Raw genomic sequence first — 10,211 nt, forward strand, 5'->3', positions numbered from 1 at the left:
TGTCCCCCGTGTGGGTCCACGTGGGTGCATGATGACGCATCTCCGCCGGTGCAGGGTCCCGCGGGGTCATCTTCCCGCCCTGACGCCGTACACCCTGATGCCGGGCGGAGAGGTGGGCGTGGGGCCGGCAGGCTCCTGCGTTGCGGTAGGAGCCCGCACGGGCCGTGGAGGGCGAGGGGGGTGCTCCCCTGAGTGTCCCGCTTCTCTCTTGCTAGAATGCTTCCACCTTCGAGGATGTCGCCCAGGGGGCCCCTGCTTATCAGAAGACCATCCCCGTCGAGGCAGGTGAGTTCTGGTGGACGGACCCGGCATCGCATGGGGCTCCCGCAGGGGGCACGGTGCCGGCTGGGAGCGGCTGGGGCAGCGGAGGGCGCCCTGGTTCTGTTCCCTCCAGGGACAGCGTTTCACCCCCCTCGGGCGGAAGGCCCGCCTGTCCCCGCGGACGCCCGCAGGCTCCCGTCAGCCGTGGTGGCAGCCGTCTGGCGACGGGGTCTGTGTTGGGGGCGCCTCCCGAGGCAGGGCCGGGTTAACCGCCCGTCCGCAAGGGCCCTTCTCACTGCCGGGACCGGGTTCTGGGAGGTTCTCCGGTGCCCGCGTCAGCCGCGGCTCTGGTGTGAGGAGTGTGCCGCCCGCCTGCGCAGAGGCTGACGGAGACCTTCCCGCCTCGTCTGTCCCCTGGCCCCGCACAGGCTGCACATGCCCCGTCCCCGGAGGTGGCTGCTATGAGAAAAGGCCTCCTTAGGCCCTTCTGTCACGTGGGCCAGGCCCTAGAGAGTTTGTCGAGCTGGGGAAACCGTATGGAAAGTGGCAAATCGACGATAGGAAGCCGAGTGTCCCCTTGGCTCCCTGGGTCAGTGTTTCTCAGATTCGGTGGCCTCGGGACACTTGCACACTCGTGGGGATCATTGAGGGCCCCCGAGAGCTTTCGTGTGTGGGGGTTGCGTCTCCTGATCTCTACTGTAGTGAGGTTAAACCAAGAATTTAAGGGGGCGCCTGAGTGGCTCGGTGGGTTGAGTGTCTGACTTCAGCTCAGGTCATGATCTCACAGTTCATCGGTTGGAGCCCAGTGTGGGGCTCTGTGCTGACAGCTCAGAGCCTGGAGCCTGCTTCGGATTCTGGGTCTCCCTCTCTCTCCGCCCCTCCCCTTCTCCTGGTCTGTTTCTCTCTTTCAAAAATAAACAAACATTAAGAGAAACAAAAACCCGAGAACCTCGGATGTTACGAGTAACGATAAAATGTTACGCGTTCACGTAATGACGTTCTCCGTGCAAAAAGTAAGTACGTTTTCCCAACCGCGTGGAAGTGTGGCATTGGCATTGGCTTGGCGCAAGGTCTTTATTCTCACGGCTGCTTCTGCCTTCAGTGTCTTGTGGCCAGTCACGTTTAGGAAGGCGATTGGACTCCCTCAGATGCACAGGCGGAGGCGGGAAGGGCGTGGCGGTCGCTCCTCGGGTCCCTGGACGCTCTTTCACGATTCCGCTCTCAGACGGGCGGGGTTTCCCCGCTTGTCTTGGGGGTTAGGTGCCCGCACAGAGTGGCCTGGTTCTGTAGCACGCGGTGGGCGTTTGGAAAGTACTAGGCCACTGAGTTCAGCCGATCTTTGAAACGTGGTGTTCCTTTTCATTGTACAAAACCCCAGCTTACGTTCGTTAATGGAATTCTCCATCTTGTCAGCATCTCCAGGGAAGATGGGGGAAATGTCACGCTCGCAGTAGCGGGTCCGAGTTTTCCACAATCGTGACTTTTCTTGGAAGCGTGACTTTGCCGTTGCCCGATAAGTGCACACGACGGACTCCGTTCCGTCGTTTTAGAGACGTGTCTGCCACAGGCCAGCCCGCGTGTGCTCAGGCCCCGTCGGTTATTCCAGGCCAGAGAATGTTCCGTGGAGAATCAGATCGGCGTGCGCCTCAGCCGCACCAGTGGTTTTCCTCGAGACCACAGGGCTTGCGCCTGCGGCCCCTCCCGCCCGTCTCAGGAGGTGGACAGACGTGTTCTCAGGGCTCGAGCCTGAGAAGGTGGGGGCGGGGGGCGGACGCGAGTGGCGGCACATCAGTGCTTGCTGTTTCGTCGAGGGCATCCTTAGGGAGAAAGTGCTGCCGATCGGAACACGAAATGCTCCAGGTGCGAGGCCTCTGCTGTCCCGTGGTCCTGCACCGCGTGCAGACGACAGAGTGGCCCGGAGGCGGGCCGCCGGGGGACGCCTCCACGCCCGGTTGGCTCCCGCGGTGCTCCGGTCCAGGGGAGCCGTCGCTGCTCTGACGCCAGCCGTGCCCCTCTCTCCTCCCCCCTGCAGCAAACAGCAGAACCAGCAACATCAGAGCGAACTTTGAAAACCTGGCGAAGGAGAAGGAGCAGGAGGACAGGCGGAAGGCGGAAGCGGAGAGGGCGCAGAGGATGGCCAAGGAGAGACGGGAGCAGGAAGAGGCCCGGAGGCAGCTACACGTGAGTCCAGCAGGTCCCGGAAGGACCGGGTTTGAGCCCTAACTGCGGGCCGTGCTCTCAGGAGCCCCGGGGCTTCACCCCACACGTAAGGGAGCCTTTGGCTGCCCGGTGCCGGACGGTCCGCCATGCTGCTGGCCCGCAAGCCTGCCCGCCGCTGAGCCCTGTCCCGATGTGCCCCTGGCCGTGTCTGTTCCGACCTGTCGCCTCTGGACCTCTCCCCCCGGGGAGAGGGCCGAGGGTGCGAAAGGAGCCCCCCGTGAAGCGGCCGCCCTGCTTTCTGCTTCTCGTGTGACCCTTGCTGCTTTCTCTTCCTGGTCTGTTGCTGTCGCCTGTGTTCTGTGTCCCGCGTGTTGCCAGAGAAGGTGGGGGCGGGGGGCGGACGCGAGCAGGAGGGCGTGGGCTCGTCCCGTCCTCCGCCTTGTCTGCGTGGACCGGACGTCCGTGGCACGTCACCTACTAGCCAGGCAGCCTGTGCGCCACGGCCCCACGGCCCCCTGTGAACGGGCGTGGAGCAGCTCACCGCCGCTCTCTGGAGGGCTGCTACGCGGAGTCAGAGGGCACGGGAGCCGTGTTTAGTTCCGTGGGCCCTTCCTCCCCAGATCGGTGGTTTGGGCCCCGAGAACCCCCAGCGAGGGGAGACGGGTGGGGGAGAGTGTGAACGTGCACCGGGCACCCGAGGCATGAGCAAGCCCCGAAAGTTTCAGTGCGCGCAGCGTAACAGCACGTTGGTGTAATTGTTTCTTTTGTTGTTTATTTTTTTACGTTTATGTCTTTACTTTGAGAGAGAGACAGAACACGGGTGGGGGAGGGGGAGAGAGAATCCCAAGCGGGTTCGGCCGGAGGGCTGCGCCCCTGACGTCACACCTGTGCTGTGAGCACAGAGCCCGATGTGGGGCTTGAACTCTCGAACCGCGAGATCGTGACCTGAGCCAAAAATCAAACGTTGGACGCTCAACCGACTGAGCCACCGGGCGCCCGTGTTGCTTTTCTTTCGGCAAGTGATTAACACCTTCCTCACGTTACGCCTCGAGGCTTTAACCGCCGAGGCCCGTCAGCGCCCGCAAGGTTCAGAGGACCGGGCGGCTGGAGAAGGGCCGCGTCCGCGGTTCTGCCTCGCTCGCGCCTTTGCTTCGAGCCCCCCGCCGCCCCTTCTGCCGTGTCGTCCCCGCTTCCGGCCCCTGCCCTGTCGTCTGCTCCTCCCCGTGCGCGACTCCCAGCCCAGCGCCCCTCACCCCGGAGTCCCCTCGGCTGTGGGAGGCTCCCGTTGGCGGGCGGGCCGGTCTTCGCGAATCCACGCGTGCCGGGCCATCGGGTGTCCGTAGCTCCCACGAGAAGGGCGCGCGGCCAGGCGCTTTGACGGGCCGCCGTGGAGCCTCGTACGGCGAGTCGCACGTGTGCGGCGGCCCGGACACAAGCCCGTCCGGCCTTGGGAGCCTCACCCGTGGGTGGTTCCGAGCAGCCTGTGTGCTTGACGGTGCTGGCGCTGCGTGGCGCGTGGCCCCGGGGCGCCGGCCGCCCTCTCTCGGTCTCCGTCTCAGCGGTTCGGTCACGACGGCCCCACCGCGCAGGCTGGCAGCCGGCGCTGCCTTCCTGGGGCCGCCACGCCCCACGGTCACGGCCGCGGTGGAGGCAACACGCGTTTATCCTCTCTCAGCTGTGGAGGCTCCGGGGGGCCATCCGCCCCCTCGCCTTCGCCCGCTTCTCGAGGCGCCCGCCTTCCCTGGCTCGGGGCCCCTTCCAGCCTCCGCTTCTGGGACCGCGTGTCCTCGTCCGCCTCGCACGTGCCTGCCAAGGAGCCCTGTGGTTCCATCGGGCTCCAGGGAGCCCATGGCCGTCTCGTCTCCTGTCGAACCTCTTACACCCTCGGTCCCTCTGGCCGTGTGAGGTCGCCCCCCCCCCCCCCGGGATCTGGGGGACGTGCCGTCCGCGCCTTCGAGGCGCCGTTGTTCTGTCCTCCGCTGTCCACCTTCTGGCCCCAGGGATTCCCGTGCGCGTCCTCCGCGCAGAGCACGCTCACCCCGTTTTCAGGGCCCCAGAAGCGTCCGTCATTCCAGCGTGAGCTCAGAGCCGCGACGTCCTTTCTGAACCCCTAGATCGGGTGTGTGCGGGGCGCGGGGCGGCCGTGCTGTTGCCGTGCTCTCTGCACGGCTGTGCCCACTCTCTTCGGCCCGTGGTGGCGGCAGGAGGGCTGCGCCCCTGACGTCCCGTCTCTGACAATGCCTGACCTTCATGCCACCTTGTTCTCTCGGTCCCAGGCGCTTGTCTCCGTGCTTAGTCCTCCCCGCACTTGGCTGTAGTGTGCGCTCGGCTGTGGCCTTTCCCTGGGAAGTCCTGGTGTGGAGGTGGCCCGGTGACGACCCTTTCTTGTCTCTCGATTACAGGAGCAAGCCCAGGCCCAAGCCCAAAAGCAAACCCCCCCGGCGTCTCCCACCCCTCAGCCGGCTGAGGAGAGGCCGCCCTCAAGCCCCGTCTATGAGGTTGGTGTTTTCATTCAGTTTGCGAACGAGTCTCCGACTCTCCAAAGACGCCCTTCCCCTGTCGAAGCCACCGTGCACGGGGAGGGACCCCCACATACTCCGTTTGGTGCCCGACCCGAGAGGGTGGCCTGGAGAGTAGCCTTCGTGAGCGCTGGGGGAGGGTGGGGGGGCACAGCGCTCAGCCAGTCCGTCGCCTCCCGGTGGATCCCCTGATGCCGCGGATGTGGGTTCTGGTCTTCATGTCACTTACTCTGTGACCCGCTCTCCCTCCTGGACGCCTGTGTCCCGGCACCCACCTGCCACCCACCCCGTGACCTGGCTTCGCCGGCCGCCCTCCCCGCTCTCCTTCCCTCAGTCCCCCTTGCACACTGTGTTCCCCAGAGACTGTCCTCGGCCCTTACTCCTCAGTCTCGTCATCGGTGCCTCGTGACCGCCCACCTGTGCCCCAGAACCTGTGTCTCTGAATTACTGGGCTCTCCGCCTCTCGGGGGCACCCCTGGCCCCGGGCCCATGACCACTCCTGGCCGAGCCCTGCATCCCGTCCCCTCCGTCCCCGCGGCCACTGCCCCGCTTCCCGTGCCCACCTTCTCACCAGGAGATCATCAGAGGCCACCGGGGTGTGAGGGACAGAACGCAGCTCAGCTCAGCTGCGACTTGAGGGGGTGAGCCGTCTGGGTCGCTCGTGAACCCGGGAGAGCGTCAGACGGCGCGTCTGGGTCCCGGGGGTGGCCCAGGGTCACGTGGCCACCGGGGCCCTGTCCAGGCTGCCTCTCCCTCTGCACGGCGGCCGTGCCCCCTGGACTCGTAGGCCCTGCAGCCCTACTTGCGGGTGTGGGGGGCCCGAGATGGGGGGAAGTTACTCGGCAGGAAATGGCACGTGGCCCCTTCACGCTGCTTCGCCGCGACTGGAGTCCGAGTGTTCTTTGAACGTCGGCGGGTGCGAGGCCTCCTCGTTCGCGCGTGCACGTGGCCGATCCCGCTAGGACTGAGACAGAGCTGCGTGTCGGGACTCGTTGCCGGCCACAGCAGATGTCTCCTCGACGCTCCCCTCCCCCAGGACGCGGTTTCGTTCAAGGCTGAGCCGCAGCCCACGTACAGCGTGGAGGCCGCCGACTATCGAGAGGCTGGTGGCCAGCAGGGCCTGGCCTACGCCCCGGACGCCGTCTACGAGGCCGCCGAGGCCCCGGGCCACTATCAAGCAGGTATGGGCACAGGGGCGCCTGCCACGTCCCCCTCTGCCTCCGCTCCTTCGCGAGAATGTCCATCACCCTGTTGCCTGGCCCCTTCCACCTTCCCCCTGCTTGTGGGGTGTCCACCCCCCTGCCGGGAGGGCACCCGACCTCTCGGGTGTGGTTTCTGGAAGGCCCTGCTGCTCTGGGGCTGCCCGCGGGGCCGAGTGGGAAGCAGGGGTCTCTGCTGCTCTCTCTCCAAAGTGGAAGCTGGCGACAGCCGGGCTCCGGGAGGCCGGAGTGTCTTGAGGTCTTCGGGAACAGCTTCCATACACCCCGAAGAGTTTATAGACGCTTCGGCGGGACGGACACCGAAATCGGTCTCTTATCTTTAAAGACGAGGTTTCGTTCAATACGTTTGGACAGATTTAACCTGAATCCAAACAGCACACCTCACGATGGAGTCTTACCTCTTCCCCAAGCGGGACTGGGGGCATTTGGGCAGCGCGGTCCCCCCACGGCTTGCCAGTCACTTAACCACGACGTGACCCTTCCTGAAAGTACTAAACCTTTAAACCTTTAAAAACCATTCTCTGAAAGCCGTCACGGTACCCGTCCGGGTCACCGTGCGCGCCTGGTGGTGTCGGCGTTGGGAAGGGGTGGGTTTGTTCCTCAGAAGCCGGAGTCCTTCCTCCTGATTCTCGCCCGGCACCCCCCACGGCCTCTCCCGCCCCGGGAGGCCTCGCGGGCAAGAAATTAACGGCGGAGCGGCTCCGTGGTGCTGCCCTTACTCCTCAGCTCTTGTCTTGGTTTATCTTTAGAGGAGAACACCTACGACGAATACGAAAACGACCTTGGGATCACGGCTGTCGCCCTCTACGACTACCAGGCTGGTGAGATGCCCACGTGCCCATTGGCACTCGTTTCCACAGCCACTCCGCTCTTGGGAGTTTGACTCCGAGAGCATTGTTACAGCGTTTAAAAGCTTGGGATGATCTCACAGTCACAAAAATGCCCCCTTTCTCTGCATTTCCGCACCTCCCCGAACCTCCCATCACTCGTGGCCGCAGTGTTGTCCCTGCGCCTACAGACCCCAGTGTGAATTCCCCAAACCCAAGGATGCTGCCCACACTAAAGGCACGGTCCCCCCTCCAAGTGAGACAGTCGGCACTGAGATGCCAGGATGCCTGCGGACTAGCCACGTTTTCCCGGCCGTCCGGGCACCTCGTGTCCTGTCGGGGCCGCTTCCCTCCGCTCCGCATCACCCCACCGCCTCTCCTCCCGGGCTGACCCCCGGCCCGCCTGAGGCCATGCTCCTGTGAGGGGGCGGCCTCGGAGAGTTTCCCGCTCCCCTCCTGCGGCTTACGGACGTGCCCACGCGCTTGGGTGCCTGGGTGTGGGTTTTGTGAAATTGGGCGTCTGTAATTTGTACGACCTGGTGGGTTGATCCTGGTGCTGTGTCGCTCGGGCTGCCGTCTGGGCTCCCCTGTGCGCCCCGTGAAAGTCCCCTGTGCGGTGGGAGAGGGGGGGGAGCCTGGCGTCCGGAGCCTGGGCACGCGTGCTGTGCTGCCCGGCCCGGGTGCAGAGGTCCAGGTGTCTGCCCGGCGGGGCCCGTGGCGGGAGACCCTGCGGTTCACCGTCGTTTCTCTGCATCCTCCTCTTCCCTAGCGGGTGACGACGAGATCTCCTTCGACCCCGACGACATCATCACCAACATAGAGATGATCGATGACGGCTGGTGGCGGGGGCTCTGTAAGGGCAGGTACGGGCTCTTCCCGGCCAACTACGTGGAGCTGCGGCAGTAGGCCCGCCGGCCCCGCGCCACGCGTCACTCCCGCCGTCCGTGGGTTTCCGGGGCCGGGAGGGCCGTGGACGTACCGCTTTTATATTTAATACTTCTGCTGATGCTTTTGGAAATGTTTATGCCACAGAATTTGCTAATATATTGTAATCACGTTCCTTAGGAGGACTTTGGTCATTGATTTTACGCATTCGAGGTATTTTCTTTCTTTTTCTTTTCCTTTTTTTTTTTTTTTTTTTTTTTTTTTTTTTTGCCAAATCGTCACATGGAGCCATTTGGGGGACCGTCTCGCCCCTCGGCGGCGGCGTTCGGGGCCCCTGACGGACGTGGTCGTGTGGGTGTCGGGTGGGGCTTGCCGTCCCAGGAGGAGGGAGGCCTGACGGGAGGTCAGGACCAAGGGGAGGGTAGAGGGCGGTGGCTGTGTCTCCAGATGGGAGCACCCTGTGCTGGGAGGCCCCCGGGACTTGTTCCCCAGGCCCAGTCCCCCTCCCGCCTCCCTCCCCCGACTGCCGCCACCTGCCAAGCAGTGTCCCCAGTGTGTTACCGGAGGGCCTCCCCTGGCCGCACGCGGCTCTGCGTCTGTTGCGAGAGAAAACGGCCACCACTGCGGGCAGGCAGGTGCCTTCTCTGCCATAAACTGCCAGAAACGTTCTTCTTGTCGAGGCACCCCTGCGCTTTGTGCCAAAATACCATGTCAGGACGGTAGGATGGGATTGGCGGACTCGGCTAAGAAGTGGGGCGGAGAGGGACTTCTCCCGGCCAGGATGTCCCCCGCGGGTGCTGCACGGGGGGCCATCGCCCTCCTGGGGGCCTGGCGGCCGGGTCCGCGCCTGCCACGGTCACAGTGGTGTCTTCCCAGGTCTGTGGGGGGGCGGTCTCCGGAGTTCGAGATGTTGGCGTCCGTTTCCTGGAGTGCATTTCTGCATAGTCCTTGCTTTACCACGGTTAGGTTGGGTTTTATATGCAATTATTGTATCTAAGTTTCTGTAGCACACGTCCTAGGTATGGTTTTTTTTTTTTTAATTAAATATTCAAAATAAACTTTTTTTGATCCACTTGCTTGCTGATTTTGTTTTGGGATTTACTCACTTAAGGTGGCTCCCTGACCCCTGACCCTGTAATTTGTGAGCTCTAGACCAACTAAGGATCCCCCTTTTAAGAGGCACTTTTTATGAGGGAACTGTATTTATGCTCTGATGTTGTCAAGTTTTTGGACAAGGATTCTAAGCAAAATAGAAAACGTTCCTTTAGAAATCCATTTTTTGAACTATGCTTCCGAAATCCCGAGATGGTTATCGTGCGGCCCAGGCTCCGTTTTCCTTTGGGGTGCAGTAAATCGAGGTCCAAGAGAGCAACACTCGTGAGCAGAGAGGCTGGTGGACGCGAGGCCTGGCTCCTGGGCCTGCCCTGGGCCGACCGCCGGACACGGTAACCTAGAAGCAGCCGGCGAACGCGGGGCGTGCGGAGGCTGGTGTGGACCTGAACGGGTGGAGCTTCGGTGAGCAGACGTGGGCCACCCAGCTGAGAGGCGGTCCGCTCCTGGTCATGCGGGTTTGTGCCGTGGAGCCGTCCCCCCTCGCCGTCTGGCGTGGAGGGGCCGCGTGCCGTCCGCAGACCTGGCCCCCCAGAGGCCACGGCCAGAGGCAGGCCTCCCCTGGCGGGCGTCTCGTGTGGCAGGACAGGGCTTTGAGACTTCTGGAAAAGCTGCCCTCGCCGCCGCTGGAAGACCCGGCGGTGGCGGGGGGTGGGGGGCAGCACAGATCACAGACCATCCAGATTCACGCGTTTTGCCCCGGGGTAGTGGTAGGGACCTCGTGCGGGAGGATCACAGGGGGGTCTGTTCTTCTGTGTGTGTTTCACTCGGCATCACGTCCCCCCGGTCCAGCCACGTTGTGGCAGGCGTCAGGGTGTCCCTCCTTGTCAGGGCCGAGTGACAGTCCAGGGTGGGGCCAGGCCTCGTCCATCTGTTCACGGACGTTGGGCTTGCCTCCGCCTGTTGGCTGCTGTGTTGCTGTTTCCTCACGCACCTGCTCCGTCCGGCTGCCCGGCCCACCCCAGTCCGCCGACGCCCCCTCGGGGATCCCCGGGGGCTGGGACCGGAGCTGCGTCTTACCTGACGTGCCCCCAGGTTCTGGCGCCACATCTGTCCTGGGAACGTTCTCAGCAGCCGCTCCCAGGACCCCCGTTCTCCTGTCCCTTTTTGGTCCTGATGCGTGATACTCTCTCCTCCGGACTTTTAAATGGCGGGGTGCCCCAGGGCTTTGTCCTCGGACACATTTCTGGTCTGCAGTTACCCACACTTGGGGACGATCCTGCAGACAG

The 10,211-nt window shown here is 63.7% G+C and overlaps 1 protein-coding gene across 6 annotated transcripts in view; it reads left to right on the plus strand.

The window, feature by feature from the left end:
- CTTN (cortactin) overlaps positions 1–8,944 on the plus strand; it is a 40,013-nt gene extending 31,069 nt beyond the window's left edge. For all 6 annotated transcript variants that reach the window (XM_042905362.1, XM_042905367.1, XM_042905360.1 and 3 more), the window contains 6 exons: positions 216–285; positions 2,294–2,442; positions 4,824–4,919; positions 5,977–6,121; positions 6,910–6,981; positions 7,757–8,944. In XM_042905362.1, the coding sequence (XP_042761296.1) occupies positions 216–285; positions 2,294–2,442; positions 4,824–4,919; positions 5,977–6,121; positions 6,910–6,981; positions 7,757–7,893 (669 nt within the window). In that variant the 3' untranslated portion in view covers positions 7,894–8,944. The remainder of the gene's footprint in view (positions 1–215; positions 286–2,293; positions 2,443–4,823; positions 4,920–5,976; positions 6,122–6,909; positions 6,982–7,756) is intronic.
- The last annotated feature ends 1,267 nt before the right edge of the window (positions 8,945–10,211 follow it).

The sequence above is a fragment of the Panthera leo genome, chromosome D1 (assembly GCF_018350215.1).
Source record: "Panthera leo isolate Ple1 chromosome D1, P.leo_Ple1_pat1.1, whole genome shotgun sequence".
Classification (NCBI taxonomy): Eukaryota; Metazoa; Chordata; class Mammalia; order Carnivora; family Felidae; genus Panthera; species Panthera leo.